At 56.5% G+C, this 15,250-nt stretch overlaps 1 protein-coding gene across 4 annotated transcripts; it reads left to right on the plus strand.

Moving 5' to 3' along the window:
- The first annotated feature begins 4,312 nt into the window (after window positions 1-4,312).
- Window positions 4,313-15,112, plus strand: MICAL1 (microtubule associated monooxygenase, calponin and LIM domain containing 1). Of its 4 annotated transcripts, none has more exons than XM_028104222.2 (25): window positions 4,313-4,507; window positions 6,057-6,400; window positions 6,498-6,705; window positions 6,971-7,075; window positions 7,413-7,517; window positions 7,635-7,790; window positions 8,032-8,132; window positions 8,788-9,045; window positions 9,331-9,446; window positions 9,637-9,763; window positions 9,866-9,947; window positions 10,468-10,603; window positions 11,011-11,213; window positions 11,328-11,416; window positions 11,523-11,564; window positions 11,746-11,829; window positions 11,957-12,113; window positions 12,399-12,475; window positions 12,770-13,046; window positions 13,180-13,277; window positions 13,594-13,707; window positions 13,830-13,923; window positions 14,068-14,167; window positions 14,270-14,343; window positions 14,842-15,112. In XM_028104222.2, the coding sequence occupies exons 2-25, from the start codon at window positions 6,143-6,145 to the stop codon at window positions 14,988-14,990; spliced, it is 3,210 nt and encodes a 1,069-aa protein (XP_027960023.1). In that variant the 5' UTR covers window positions 4,313-4,507; window positions 6,057-6,142; the 3' UTR covers window positions 14,991-15,112. The 4 variants fall into 4 exon arrangements, with proteins under 4 accessions (XP_027960023.1, XP_027960024.1, XP_087880020.1 ...); XM_028104223.2 differs by having other exon boundaries at window positions 4,425-4,507; window positions 6,090-6,400; XM_088023894.1 differs by having other exon boundaries at window positions 4,425-4,507; window positions 6,090-6,400; window positions 12,833-13,046.
- Window positions 15,113-15,250: the final 138 nt, after the last annotated feature.

Raw genomic sequence — 15,250 nt, forward strand, 5'->3', positions numbered from 1 at the left:
TTTTTTTTTTTTTTGAGAGAAGGGGCGAGAGTGCGCAAGCAGGGGAGGTGGGGGAAGGCAGAGGGAGAGAGAGAATCTTAAGCAGGTTCCATGCCCGGCTTGGAGCCTGATGCGGGACTCAATCCCACAACCCTGAGATCATGACCTGAGCTAAAACCAAGAGTTGGACACTTAACCGACTGAGCCACCCAGGCACCCCTTGTTTGATTTTTGCTACCCTTATTTGTTAAGCATTGAGGTGAATTATTATCCTCACTTTCAGACTAAAATAAGCCTAAATTCTTAAGAATTGAAAGAAAACTCTTGGTCTTACTTTTGTAAACAGCAAGCTTAGAGGAATGACCCCGAAAAAAATCCCCCTTGCCTTTTGTAACCAGCAGATGTCAAGGAATGACCTCTAAAAGAAGCAGGAATGTCACTGTGATAGTTTATCTAGCTTTCAAATTCTTTGCACATAATTAAACAACAAACACTTGTTGGCTGTAATATATATAATATATATAGTATATATGTAACATATATACACACTATCTAAAATCTTTGTCACTTAAAATGCACAGTAGGAGAGCTTTTATTTTTATTTTTTTTAAAGATTTTTTATTTTAATTTGAGAGAACACGTGAGAGCACATGAGCAGTGGGGAGGGGCAGAGGGAGAGAAAGAAGCCGGCTCCACACTGAGCAAGGAGCCCGATGAGGGACTCGATCCTGGGACTCTGGGATCATGACCTGGGCTGAAGGCAGATGCTTGACTGAGCCACCCAGGTGCCCCAGAGCTTTTAAATTAAAGTTCATTAAATCATATTTTCAACACAAAATGTAGGAACTTGAACATGTTTAGGTGACATTAGCAAGACCGTGTAGCCTTTTTCTTTTTTTTTTTTTTTGTTACATGAGTCTGAAAAGTAAGGGAAAGGAGGGAAAAGGAGGGAAAAATTTGAGCAGGGGTCAAGTCAGGGAACTAATAACTTCCTTGGTCTTAGAGTATGGGTTTATCATTTATTTTGAATTTTAGTATCCATAGATTAGTATCTTAATATCCAGTAGATCATTTAAAATACGGATTTGAAGATTCTCCAAAAGAATAGTTTGGCTTTTGGTTTTAGTTCATAGTATTTTTATCCTTGTTGAATGAAAAGTTAAACTGAAGCTGCTTTAGGCTAAATTGGAGTTAAAAACAAAACTCCACATTTTAAAATTCTCCCTCTCATAGATAATCCTAGTATGATTAAATGGCTTCTGGACAAATTTTACCTATAATCTTAGTGTTTGAAGTATAAAAGCACTCATTAACAAAAACACAGGGAAGTATTTAAATTGATCCTGATCCTATGTGTATTTTTAATCTTTGTCCCCTGTGTTACCTTGGAGTCTATGAAATCAGCATATTTTCACTTCTGGAGGCAGTACTGGAGTAGAAAGCAGCATATAGAGGAATAGGTTTGCAGGGATGAGTAGAAAAGAATGAGGGACCCAAATTTTTGGTTCACTCTGTCTTGTCCGCTGAGAGAGAAAGCTAGAAGCCATTCTTGATAGGGCCCTCCCCCCTGCCAGGCCCCATCCATCCCCACCTGCTGTCAGTTTCACCTCAAACTATTTTGAATCCATCCACCTCTCCCATCTCCACTACTACATCATCATATTCTCTTGCCTGGGCCCTTGCCAAGGCCTGACCCACCCTTTCTACCCCTTCTCCCCACCCCATTCACCACTGGAAGTGGTGATCAATTTAGGCTCATCACTGTGCCTTTAGTGGCAAGCAGAGAGTCTTGCTAAATGAATGGATATTGTGTTATTAAGGTATGATCATGTCTCTGTTTAAAATCCTTCTCAGATTTCCACTGTACTCAGAATAAAATCCAAAACGCTGCTTCCTCTTGGGCCCCTTCCCCATTCTCACTTCTATCCACACTGGCTTCCTTGCTGTTCCCCAAGCACACTCAGCAATACCCTGCCTGAAGGCTGGAGGCAGGTGGTTTCTCGGGCTTGGAAGGTTTCAGCCCCTACTCTGTCGGACCAATGTCTGCTCATCTGTCAGATTTCAGTGTGTCACTTCCTCGGGGAGACCTTCCCTGACCATCTAATTGCAGTCAAGCCATGCTGTCCTATCTGCTCACAGCACTCTACACTTTGGACTCAGCTCATAATTATATCTACATCAGGGACTGTGTCCACTTGGTCACACTGCAGCCGTAGCTCCCGGCCCAGGACTGTGGGTGTGCTCTTTGACCTCACAGACCTATTGGTGGAAGGCCATATTACAGGGTGGCTGAGACACGTCACCTGCAGTGCAAGGGATGGCATTGTTGGGACACAGAACACAGCGTAGGTTAGAGGAAAGGGATCCTGTCTTAATGCCTTGGGGTTTGGGCCTTTGAGTCTGTACATTTCTTAGAGTCACCAACATTGAATGATAGGATTTTAGAATTGAAATGGGCTGAGGAGGTTGAGTTATTAAACTGCCTCCATTTAGAAATAAGGCTCAAGCATGGTGGTTGGTGACTTTTTCCAAGGTCACACTAAGCTAGTGAAGCAAAGCTGGAATCTGACCACACCTTCTGGATTATAGACCAGTAGACTCTTCATTGCTTTATGCTTCAGTGTGTATCTTTAATAGGCAGAGAGTGAAACTCGGAGTTAGCAGATTTTCAGCATTGAAGTCATTATTGTTCTGTGATCTTTTTTAAAGACAAATTTTTACCATTTATCACTCAGAGGGCCACATAATCCTGTTTGGCTGCAACGGCAAAGTCACTGAGTCAAGGGCCAGATCCTGTCGGGCCTTTGCAAATACACTAAGTTGTACCAGCCAGTTGTTTACATCTGCTCATGAAAGGGAAATGCATGAGGTGATTCTAAAAGCCTGGTAGCCCATTTCTCGTGGACTTTAGGATACTTTTTACACTGTGTATTTAAATATGGGTGTGGCTGATTTGGGGCACATTCATTTCAAGCCAAATGACGAGTCACACTCAAGAGCTAGGAAGGGCCCTGGCTGGGAGGTTGCCCTAGTTTCCTGAGTGTGACCTGGCTGAATTCCCTGCCTCTCTGTCAGGGAACAGGCACTTGCCCTCGCCTGCCTTCCCCCGCCTGCTTCTCAGCTCCAGCTGGGAGCAGTGAGTGTTCAGGTCTTATGGGTCTCTAAGGGTTTCCAGGGGAAAGCAAACAGAATAAAGAGGAAGTGTGAACCACAGGGCACCCAGCTCTTTCTGGTCCCTGCATCTCAAGGAGAGGGACCCTCCCCTTTATTCCTCTGTTTTGTTAATGTTTCTCATGTAACCGTGTCACTTCCTCTAAAGAGAAACCAATTCAAATGCCAGCCTTTCATTTGTCACACTGGGCCACACTGGTGGGGTGGAGTGCACACAGACCTGGGCCCCACACTAGCTAGCGCTGCCACTTGCTGTGTATCATGCTGCAAGTTACAGAACCTCTGTGACCCTCAGTTTCTCTTCCAGTAAAAACGGGACTGTTGTGATCATTGAAATTAAGGTTATACTCATAGTAGCTGCTCAGTAAATGAGAATTGATGTATTTAGTTGAATGACCTTGGGTACCTTCACATTCAGCCCTGTTTCCTTATCAAGAATTTGAGGAAGTTGATCCCAAAGGTCCCTCAAAGCCCTTTTCAGTATTGACAGTTCTGTGGGTCCTCTCTCCAAAGCCCACTTTAACACCGGAGATCTAGCCTCTCTCCCACACACCCCTCCTGTTTCCCCTTCGTAGAGGTCAAACCCCACCCTCAGCCCCACCCCACCAACACCGTCTTGTCCTCTCACTCCTCATCCCCCTGTGGAAGCTGCCGACTGCCAAGTTCCCAGGACTTTAATCCGTGCCCATCGCCCTCAGCCCGGGTCTAGGGGCAGACTTGTCGCAGGGCAGGCGGACCCCGAGCCTGGATCCATCGTGGGAGCCCTGGCCGGGCCGTTGATCTCCTGGTAGGAGGAGTGAAGAGAGCACCTACGGACCCGCCAGCTTCTGCAAACTTCCTGCCCAGCCCGAGCGCCCTATCCGCCGGGCGCTCGGAAGCGGCTCGCAGAGTTGGTACCGCGCGAGAGCGGGTGGCCTCGCCTGCCGGGGATGGGCTAGCTCCGCCCACGCGGACACCGGGATGGAGCCGGGAGCCCCCGGACCCTGGGCTCCTCGGTCCCTGCCAGCCCCGCCCGGGTATCCGACCCTCAATTGGAACAAGGCGTCCGCAGAGCCACGCCCTCAGGCACCACCCAGCAGACGTGGGCGGCCCTGGGGCTGCCCTGAGCCCGGGATCGAGGGATATAATGAGATGCTAATGAGGCGCGAATAAAGCCTCGCGGGCCCCGAGCCCGGCGCCGAGGTCCACACCCCGCCGAACTCCCCGGCCGGGCGCTGCCGGTGCGCCACCCCGGCTCCGCCGCTTTCCCTCTGCTTCTCCTTCACCGCCCCTTCGTCCGCCCCCGCCCTCCCCTACCCGCCCAGTCGGAGACGCCCGCCGGGCAGGAAGCGGCCCCTCCCCGCTCGCCGGAGGCCGGGTAAGTGATCCAGCGGCGCCAGCTGCGCGCCCCCTGCCCGCCCGGGCCGGGGGTGGGGGCGGGGGCTCGCTTCCGGGGAAACGCCGTCCCGGGCCCTCGGGAACTCCTCCTAGCGGGTCCGGTCCGTCTCCCCTCGCCCCCGCCCAGCTCAGCCCCTCTCCAGACTTTCCCGTCCAGAGCGGGGATGTCCACCCCCCGCCCCACTCACCCCGGTGCCAGTGGTCCAGCTCCCTCTCCATCTTTCCACACTGCTCTCCGCCCCCCACCCACCCCGCACATTCTTTGTCCTGGCCTTTCCAGGCTGAGTCGCCCCTCTACCCCTTCTCTGAGATCTTCTTCCTTCCATTCCCCCGAACCCTCAAGAGAGACCTTTGCCCTTCCTGATGTTCCGGCTGCCCGCATCCAGGTGACCCGCAGCGGGTAACTTTAGTCTCCTCCTCGCTCGGCCTGGCCCGCTGGGCTCCAGCCGGGACCGGTGGTGGGGTGGCCGAGTGCGCGCGGGGGTCAGGTCCAAGGACCTGTCCCCATCGATGCCACCTAATTACCACCCCCGTGGGCAACCCCGACCTCCGCACCCTCTTATTTCTCCCAGGCCCAACGTGAGAAGGCCCCCCCTTGACACCCCTCAAGTTGCGTGGGGGTTCGAGCGAGGGAGAGGGGCACAAAGGGAGGCCTTGTCTCGGGAGATTCCTGGGAGAGCGCGACCCGGCGCCCGGGGGCTGGGGCGGGGCGTCGCTGCGAGTGGGAGGAAGCCGGGGGGGGGGGGGGAGGCGGGGAGTGAACCCCGGCTGTCGTCCCGCCGACCGCTCTCGAGGCCCACCGGAGCAGCCGCCAGTCACAGGGGAAGTGTTCTGACCACAGTGAGTCAGAAATAGACCCAGTCCTCCGTCACCTCAGGCAGTCGCAACATCCTGGGGTTGTTTGTTGAGGCGGTTTGGGTGGTGGGAACCGGAACCTAGGGAGTTAGTGACGGTCTCCTCCTCCTCAGGAGGCAATCACGGGTGCTGGGGAGGACAGCTTTGCTCCTGGCATGAGACACACGCCACGCTCAGCGTGGCACTGGGGTCCTCGAGGGGTGCCCGCTCAGGGAGGTGTGGAGGGAGAGCGGACAGCAGCTGCGACTGCGGGTATATTAGGTCTGTCTCAGTCTGCCCTGCAAGGAAAACTCTCCTCCCGGCTGCCTGCCCTCTCCACGTCTGAGATATTCTGCCATGCCCAGCTTCCGGGGTCCCATCAAGGCAGGGTCGGAATTCCTGCGCCCAGTGCCCCAGAGATGGAGGGGAGCTTGGAGCTCCCTGGACAGGAAAGCTGAGCTGGAGACTCCCTGTCTTCCCTCCTGCCCGCTGTGCCCAAGACTGCTGGTTTTTCACTTCCAAATTTGGCAAATTTCACTTGGAGTGGAAGGAAGAGTAGTTGTCTCTGGAGCAGACTGGGAGTGGGCTGGGGGAGAGCAGAGAGCAGAGCCGATCAGGGGTGGACCCAGAGCCCCCCGGGGACACCAGCCTGCTTTCTTCTCCTCCCCATCCTTTTCCTTTCTTCCTTTCTCCAGCCTCCTCCCCTTCTCTTCCCTCCTCCTCTGCAGCAGCTGCAGGCCTCTGCTGGGGTGCTCCCTCCCTGGGAGCCTCAGCCGCCTCCATGGCTTCACCCACCTCCACCAACCCAGCGCATGCCCACTTTGAGAGCTTCCTGCAGGCCCAGCTGTGCCAGGATGTGCTGAGCAGCTTCCAGGGGCTATGCGAGGCCCTGGGGCTAGAGCCCGGTGGGGGGCTACCCCAGTACCACAAGATCAAGGCCCAGCTCAACTACTGGAGTGCCAAGTCGCTGTGGGCCAAGCTGGACAAGCGAGCAGGCCAGCCCGTCTACCAGCAGGGCCGGGCCTGCACCAACACCAAGGTGGACACACGCTGCCTGGGAAGGGGCTTGGACGGCTTGGGGGGAGTCAGAGGAGGGAGACGGGATGCCATGCCCATACTGCCTTGTGTGTTCGCAGTGCCTGGTGGTGGGTGCGGGACCTTGTGGGCTGCGGGCTGCTGTGGAGCTGGCCCTGCTGGGGGCCCGTGTGGTGCTGGTGGAGAAGCGCACCAAGTTCTCTCGCCACAACGTGCTGCACCTCTGGCCCTTCACCATCCACGACCTTAGGGCACTCGGCGCCAAGAAGTTCTATGGGCGCTTCTGCACAGGCACCCTGGACCACATCAGTGAGCACCACGTGGTGGCCTAGAGGGGCGGGTGAGCCTGGGCCTACAGACAGGCCAGTGGGGGGCTGCTGGGACCACCAAGAGGCAGAGTAGACAAGATTCACTTCAGCCAGGTGACCTGCAGGACTCAGGTTCCTCATCTGTAAATGGGCAGTGGAACCGAATGATCTCTAAGACCTCTTCCAGCTCTGACCGGGAGCCCACTGGTGCTTGGGGGCCCTGTGTGGCCCTGGGGCCCCTGTTCCTAATCTCCTCTCCCTTCCAGGCATCCGGCAGCTTCAGCTGCTTTTGTTGAAAGTGGCATTACTGCTCGGGGTGGAAATTCACTGGGGTGTCACTTTCACCGGCCTCCAGCCCCCTCCCAAAAAGGGTAAGTACCTCTCTGCTCCCCAGACTCCCATCCGCCAAGGATATCTTGGCCTGTGGAAGAAAAAGGGTGGGATTGGGAGTCAACTGAGTCACCCTTTGCCATAGTGTGGCCTTGTGCAAACCACACTGAGCCTCATTTTGAGCATCTGTAAAATATGTCCTTCCTTTCCTACTTTCCACAGCTGTTGTGAAGGCGTAAGTTGATAGACAATGTGTCATTGCTTGCTAAACTGTCAACTGCAAAGGGCTTTACGCATTTGTTTCCCTGGGTTGTCCTGGGAATGTAGGGGCCTCTTTAGACATCCACACCTTTGTGCCTCTCACAACTTCTGCCCCAGGTAGTGGCTGGCGTGCCCAGCTCCAGCCCAGCCCCCCAGCCCAACTGGCCAACTATGAATTTGATGTTCTCATCTCTGCTGCAGGAGGTAAATTCGTCCCTGAAGGTGAGTGATCCCTTCCTTCAAAGAAGCCAGCATCTTAGGCTCCTGCGCCTTTCTAGGCTGTTATGCCCCTCATTCTCTTGCCGATACCTACCTACCCTCACTTGCCCACACTTTTAGGCTTCACAGTGCGAGAAATGCGTGGCAAACTGGCCATTGGCATCACGGTCAACTTTGTGAATGGACGCACAGTGGAAGAGACACAGGTGCCCGAGATCAGCGGCGTGGCCAGGATCTACAACCAGAGCTTCTTCCAGAGTCTGCTCAAAGCCACAGGTCGGGACACCCTCTCACAGGGTCTCCCCTCCCTCCAGCTGACTGTGGGCTGGTCCCTCCCTCTCCCTCCTGGGCCCGGGACAGAGGGCCCATTGTGCCACTCCTGGGCCCCTGTGTAGGGGGCACCCACCACAGTCTAAGCTGTGACCCCGGCTCTCAGAGGTCAGGCACGGCTGGGTGTTTGGTGAGGTGACACAGAATGAGGAGGAGACACATCTCTCCCCCGGTGTTGTCCCCGCAGGCATTGATCTGGAGAATATCGTGTACTATAAGGATGACACCCACTACTTTGTGATGACAGCCAAGAAGCAGTGCCTGCTGCGGCTGGGGGTGCTGCGTCAGGTGGGGCCCGGGCCCGGGCAGGGAGGGGCTGGGCAGTGGGCCCTGCGAGGTGGAGGCCAGCCCTGGACACAGTGTCTCCCTCTGGTGTGGAGGGGAGCCTGTCCTCTTCTGCCGTTGCCCTGACATTTTCTCCACCTCAGCAAGCCCTTCTCCCCTGGGGTTTACAGGACAACCTGAATCATATTCTGGGCTAAACACCTGATACCAGCCACAGAGTTACATATGTAAACTCCATGAGGGCAGGGGTTTTGTCTCTTTGCCCTTTTTGCTTGCTGAAGATTCCCTGGGCCTAGAATGGTACCTGGTGTGTAGTCAGCACCCGGTAAATATTTGCTGAATGAACTAGTTGAAAACCTACTACGTGCTAGGTATTGTGATGAAAACTTTATGTGCATTTTCTCACCTAAATTCTCATGAATACGAGGAGTTAGGTATGTCATCTCTAAATGATGGGGAAACTGAGGCTGAGAAGTTCAGGTCTGGTCCAAAACAAGTGCACAGTAACAGTAATGGAACTGGGCCTGGGGGGCGGGGGGGGGCGGGGAGCCCCAGCAGCAGGGGGAGTGCTGAGGAAGCGGCTGGAGGATGGGAGGCAGGATATTCAGATTCTAGTCCAGCCCACTTACCCTGCTGGTTCTGCTCTGTTGGCTTGTAGGACTGGCCAGAGATTGACCGGCTGTTGGGCAGTGCCAATGTGGTGCCCGAGGCTCTGCAGCGCTTCGTCCGGGCAGCTGCTGACTTCGCCACCCATGGCAAGCTTGGGAAGCTGGAGTTTGCCCGGGATGCCCACGGGCGGCCTGACATCTCTGCCTTTGACTTCACAAGCATGATGCGGGCAGAGAGTTCCGCTCGAGTGCAGGAGAAGCACGGCGCCCGCCTGCTGCTGGGGCTGGTGGGGGACTGCCTGGTGGAGGTGAGGGGACCAGGGCTCCCTGATTGGGAGGGGGAAGAGGTTGAGCTTCCTGGGGCTTCCAGAAACGGGAACTCCTTGTAAAGAGGTGCAGGGGTTCCATGGTTGGGGGGAGGAAGGTTGCCTCCTGGGAAGGAGGGGGTGAAAAGGTTTGCTGGTTGTGGGGAGGAGCTGAGGGCTGCTCGGTGTGGTGTGGGGCCCCCCTCAGCTATGATTTTGGGGGCATCAGGTCTTGGGCACTCCTGTTGGACTCTCACTGAACTGTTTCCTATCTTTTTGAGCCTGCAGCCCTTCTGGCCCCTGGGCACTGGAGTGGCTCGGGGCTTCTTGGCAGCCTTTGATGCCGCCTGGATGGTGAAGCGGTGGGCAGAGGGTGCTGGGCCCCTAGAAGTGTTGGCAGAGCGGTGAGGCCTGAGTTGGGGGGTGGGGAGGGCAGGGCTGGAAATAGAACAAGGATCAGCAAGAGGGTGGGGGGTTCTGGGTGAATAGATGGGGGGCACGGGCGAGAGAATAAAGAAAGGCCTGGCAGTTCTCGGGTGGGTGCTGATGGGTGCCCTCCCACACGAGCCTCTGCCCTCGCACTTATTCCTTCAGGGAGAGCTTGTACCAGCTCCTCTCACAGACATCCCCAGAAAACATGCACCGCAACGTAGCGCAGTACGGGCTGGACCCAGCCACCCGCTACCCCACCCTCAACCTCCGGGCGGTGACTCCCACTCAGGTCAGACCCCCTGGCACCCACCAGACTCCCCAGGGCAGGCCCCTACCCCTGGGCTGAGGCAGGTGGTCAGCCTGTCTGGAGACCTGAAAGGGGCTGCCTTAGGTACGAGACCTGTATGATGTGGCAGCCAAGGAGCCTGTGAGGAGGAACAGCGACAAGATAGACGCAGGAATTCCAGCCATGGGTGAGCAAGCCTTCCTCGGCGGGGGGTGGGGGAGTTGTCCAAAATATTCGCCACCCAGTGTGGTGCCAGCACCAGCCACCAGCACGGCGGCAGCCCCCGGCTGGAGGGTGGATCGTGGGCAAGTCCAGGGCCTCCAGGAGGTGCAGGGGCAGCGGAGCGCTGAGCAGGGCCCATCTGTGCGCCAGATGTGTCGCCACACCCCCTCCAGAGCCCTCCCAGCCTTGCAGACCCCAGACCCGCCCTCCCTTTGGGCCTCCGAGCCTCCCTCGTCCCTTGGTTCACAGCCTCCTGCCCTCTCTGTGGCTAGCAGTGATACCACTTGACTCGTTCGCCCACTTTATTCCAGAAAGAGACAATTGGGATGAAGGCAGTGCTGCTCAGTGAGCACTGAGTTGGTGCCCCTGTAGGGATGGGCCCTGCCTACCCCCCCCCACCCCTCCCAGACTGAGCCCCGGGCACCAGGCATGCTTGGAGCCAGGGCCCTGGGGTGCAGCACAGCCTCCTCTCTCGGGGCCGGCAGGCAGCCAGGAGTTGTTGCGCTGGTGCCAGGAGCAGACCGCTGGGTACCCGGGCGTCCACGTCACCGACCTGTCCTCCTCCTGGGCTGACGGGCGGGCTCTGTGCGCCCTGCTGCAGCGGCTGCGGCCCGGCCTGCTGTGAGTTCAGATTAGGCTGAGCGGTCCCTGGCAGACCACACCTCTCTCATGCCTCAGCCCCCTCCCCCCACCTCAGACAGCGGGGACTGGGGCTGGGGTGGGGGGGCAGTGTAGGGGTCACCCCGTCGAGCCATCACTTGCTGGTAGTCTTTGTGCCCAAGTCACTGCCCCTCCCTGAGTCTTGTGGGAGTCAGATGCATTCAGTAGGGAGCCCCCCAAGGCCAGAAAGTTGTCAGTGGGCGGGTGGGGAGCTGGGAGGGGGGTTGTATAGCAAAGAATAAACTCCTCATGCCCTGTCTTCCCTTGGGCCCCACCAGCCCCTGCCCGCTGCTCACTCCCCCTCCTCTCCCCCTTTAGTGGGGTCAGGTGCTGGTCTTGCATTGGCTTTTCTCCCCGACATCCCACAGGGAACCCTCAGAGCTGCAAGGACTGGGGGCCCTGGAAGCCACTGCTTGGGCGCTAAAGATGGCGGAGCATGAGCTGGGCATCACGCCCATGCTGTCCGCAAAGGCAGTGGTGGCAGGGAGCGACCCACTGGGCCTCATCGCATACCTCAGCCACTTCCACAGCACCTTCAAGAACATGCCCCACAACCCAGGTGGCCTAGAGGGTAGGTGCGGGGGAGGGACAGCTGGGAGTATCACCCTGGGCTGGGCCGTGGCTGCCTGTTCAGGACGTACAGCACTGATTCGCCACCCACCTGGACAACCCCCCCCTTCCACAGGCCCTGCCAGCCAAGGCTTTCCCGGGACCCCCAGTGCTGTGCTATTCCTTGGCAAACTGCAGAGGACCCTGCAACGGACCCGGGCCCAGGTGGCGAGTCTGGGCAGTGGGGGTCCCTGGGGTGATGGGGAGGACATTCCTAATGGAGGTAGTGCTGTAGCTCAAAGCCCCATGCTGAGTGTAGGACTTGTTGCAGGAAAATGGGGAGGATACTGGTGGCAAGAAGCTGCGCCTGGAGGTAAATGCATGTAGGGCTGCAGAGTCCCCTGTTCTTTCCTGCATCCTGTAACCGCCCCCCGCCCACCCATCCAGGTTCCCTTCCTGGCTCACTTCTTTCAGATCTTTCTGTTCTCCACACATAGCCACTCTCTGGCTCCTCCTGCTCCTCCACCTCCCTCCCTGAACACTTACCTCCATAGGTAGAGGCTAAGACCCCAAGTACTGAGGAGCCACCTGTCCCAGAGTCTGGTGTACCCCCGACACCCCCATCCCAACACCAGGAGGTGAGAAAGGGGGCCCTGTCTGCAGACAGAGGCTTGGGGAGGGCAAGAAGGGGTGTTTCAAGGATAAGGAAGATCTTTGCCACTGGCCTTGACTCCAGCTGACCCTGTGGTCTGGGGGTCGGTACAGGCTGGTGCCGGGGACCTGTGTGCACTCTGTGGGGAACACCTCTATATCCTGGAACGCTTCTGTGCCGATGGCCGTTTCTTTCACCGGAGCTGCTTCCGCTGCCACACCTGTGAGGCCATGCTGCGGCCGGGTGGCTATGGGCAGCACCCAGGAGACGGTAAGCGGGCCTTGCCCTGTCTGAGGACAAGGAACTCGAAACTGGAGGGAAACGGGTCCTGGGCACAAGGCGGCAACAGGCTCAAGATGGCACTTCCTTGCCCTGAGTTCAAGGTCTTCTCTGTCCCCTCCAAATCCCCAAATGTGGGGTTCTAAGGAACCCGGAGGCCAACAGAAATTCACCTGCCAATCAAGTCCTGTCACCTCTGCCCTCGCTGATAAACGGAGTATATGGGCATTGGGCTGCCTACAGCTCATGTCTTCTCCCCTCCTCCACCCTTCCCAGGACATTTCTACTGCCTCCAGCACCTGCCCCAGACAGGTCCCAAAGAGGATGGCACTGACCCCTGCCCTGAGAGTCAGGTAAAAACTATGAAACTGTGTGTTGGGGTGTGGGAAAGAGTAAAGGGGTCTCTCCAAGCCCAGCAGACTTTGCTGGGGGGTAACAATGCTCTCCTTTAGAAAGAAAGCTCCATGAAGGCAGAGATTTTTCTTACTGATGTATCTCAAGTGTCTCGAACACTGCCTAACACTGTTCAGTAAACAGCATCAGTGAATGAATACATGGGTGAATACAGGGTCCACATTTGTCTAAAGGGGCAGCCTCGGCCCCACAATGGGCAGGTGACTGACCAGACTACATGGTGGCTTTTCTAGGACGTCCCCACACTGGATGAAAATAGCATGCCATTGGGGCCCTCAACTTCTGTCATCCCCCAGGAGGGGACCAGTCCTGTCCCAAACCCCAGCCAGCCTACCCGCCGGTTGATCCGCCTCTCCAGCCCAGAACGCCAGCGGCTGTCCTCCCTTAATCTGACCCCTGACCCAGAACTGGAGCCTCTACCCAAGCCTCCCCGCAGCTGCTCGGCCTTGGCCCTCCAGGCCCTGGAGGGCAGCTTTGTAGGTTGGGGAATGCCAGTCCAGAGCTCTCAAGGTACCTGCTTTGCCCAGATGTGCTCACCCAGGGTGGGGATGCAGCGGGTGGTACTGGGATTCCTGAAAAGGGGAATGCTGGGGAATGGAAAGGGAGGCCGTGGGACCCAGACCATGCCTACTCCTCTGTTCAGTTGTGGCCATGGAGGAGGAGCAGGAACAGAGTTCCTCCTCCAGTGAGGAGGAAAAGGAAGCAGAGGAAACCGTGACTTTGAACTCAGACACGGAGGAGGTGAGAAGGAACCTGGCCACCTATCCCGCTGAAGCCAGCACACATGCTCTAAATATGCTTCACTGCCCATTACAGGAAGAACCTATAGAATGCTCCCTCCTTTGAGCCAGTCTCTCAGAATGTCTTCTCACCCAATCTGACTCAGGTCTCTAAGTCTCTGTCTCTTCTACCAGAACTTACCCTATCTCCAGCCCAGGAAGCTTTGACCCCCTCCAAACAGAGCTTCCCCAGTCCCTATCCAACCGCGGGGGCGGGGGGGGGGGGCGGGCAAGAAGCAGGGCAGGGCCTACCTCTGACTGGCCCGGCCCTGCCGTAGGGACTGCTGACCTTGGCCAAGAACTCAGGCACCATGAGCAAGTATCCAACATGGCGTCGGACTCTGCTGCGCCACGCTAGGGAGGAGGAGATGAAGCGGTTCTGCAAGGCCCAGGTTAGGTCTACAGGTTCGCGGTTCTGGTGGGGTCAGAGTTCTGACGCGAGACTGGAGTTTCTCCGGAGCTCTGTACTTGAGCAGTCCGGAGACACCTGGGCCTTCTGTCTTGTGTCCCTCAGGCTGTCCAGCGGCGACTAAATGAAATTGAGACTGCTCTAGGGGAGCTGGAGGCTGAGGGCATGAAGGTGGAGCTGGCCTTGAGAAGCCAGAGCAGTGAGTAACGACAGGAGGGACAAGCTAGGACATCCCTCTGCCTCCCAGCACTCCCTCAAACCACCAGACTCTGTCCCCAGCAGGCTCCACTCTTCATGCTCCTGACACCTCTGACCCCCCTCCCCCATTCCTCCTTCCCGTCAGGACCCCCAGAACAGCACAAGGCCCTGGGGCTGGAACAGCTGCTCCAGCTGGTTCAGAAGAAAAACAGCCTACTGGCGGAGGAGGCTGAGCTCATGCTCACGTAAGGGGCAGGGGGTGGTGACGGTTGGCACCGGAGCCAGACCCCAGCTGGGTCCTTGGGCACCCTGGACAGCTGTGCCTCTTCAATCCCTGCCCTCCACAGGGTGAAAGAGCTGAACCTGCAGGAGGAACAGTGGCAGCTGGACCAGGAGCTACGAAGCTACATGAACCAGGAAGGTAGGTGGCACATACACACAGCCTCACGACCTCAGGTACTGACCAAGAAGCATGGTCCTCTAGTCCGAGTGCCTCTGAGGCATTTCAGGAGGAAGCCAGAGAATGGGGCTCCAAGCCCCTCCTCTGCCTTCAGTTCAGTCAGAGCTGCACAGCTGGGCTTTTACGTTAAGATTACTTACTTTAAAAATGGTGCTGCTGCTGGGGCGCCTGGCTGGCTCAGCTGGAAGTGTGTGTGACTCTTGATCTCAAGGTCATGAGTTCAAGCCCCATGTTGGGCATAGAAATTACACATATATCGTATGTTATTATCAATCTAGACTTAAAATAAAAATGGTGCCGCTGAACAGGACTAGCAAACCACTGGTGTGGACAGACCCAATTTTACAGATGAGGAAACACGGCCCAAATTGTGGAAGTCACAGAGGCTGGGATTAAGCTGTGCCTTTCCTGCCTCCCTGCCTAAGTCCCTGTTCTCTAAGCTTTTGTTGTCTTCTTCAGGAGCCCTAAAGACCCCTGCTGATCGGCAGGCTGAGGACCAGCTCCTGAAGAAGCTGATAGATGTGGTGAACCAGCGAGATGAACTTATCCGCTTCCAGGAGGAACGCAGGCTCAGTGAGCTGGCCTTGGAGCCGGGAGCCCAGGGCTAAAAGAGGACAGGCTGCCTGCCCTCTAAGATCCCTACACGGAAAACCACCTCACCCCAGGACTGTGCTCCCCTGCTCATCTGGGAGGAGGCCTCACTGTTTACAATAAAAATGTTTCTGCCACAGACAGGGCTTAGGCTGCCTGCAGGTGGGAGGCAGGGTGTGCAGGGAGGGTAGACATGTAGGAGCTTAACCATCTATATTATGACAGTCACAATGACCCTTGGCCCCAATCACTGCCTCTACAAGGAAAAGGCAGAGCC

The sequence above is a fragment of the Eumetopias jubatus genome, unplaced genomic scaffold, assembly GCF_037043125.1.
Source record: "Eumetopias jubatus isolate StellerSeaLion01/CBP00866 unplaced genomic scaffold, mEumJub1_p1.0 scaffold_6, whole genome shotgun sequence".
In the NCBI taxonomy this organism is placed as follows: Eukaryota; Metazoa; Chordata; class Mammalia; order Carnivora; family Otariidae; genus Eumetopias; species Eumetopias jubatus.

Coding starts and splice junctions, on each gene's coding strand:
- MICAL1 (XM_028104222.2), top strand. CDS start 6,143: ATGGCTTCACCCACCTCCACCAACCCAGCGCATGCCCACTTTGAGAGC. Junction 9,447..9,636: donor CTAGAAGTGTTGGCAGAGCG/GTGAGGCCTGAG, acceptor TTATTCCTTCAG/GGAGAGCTTGTACCAGCTCC. Junction 13,047..13,179: donor GCCAGTCCAGAGCTCTCAAG/GTACCTGCTTTG, acceptor TCCTCTGTTCAG/TTGTGGCCATGGAGGAGGAG.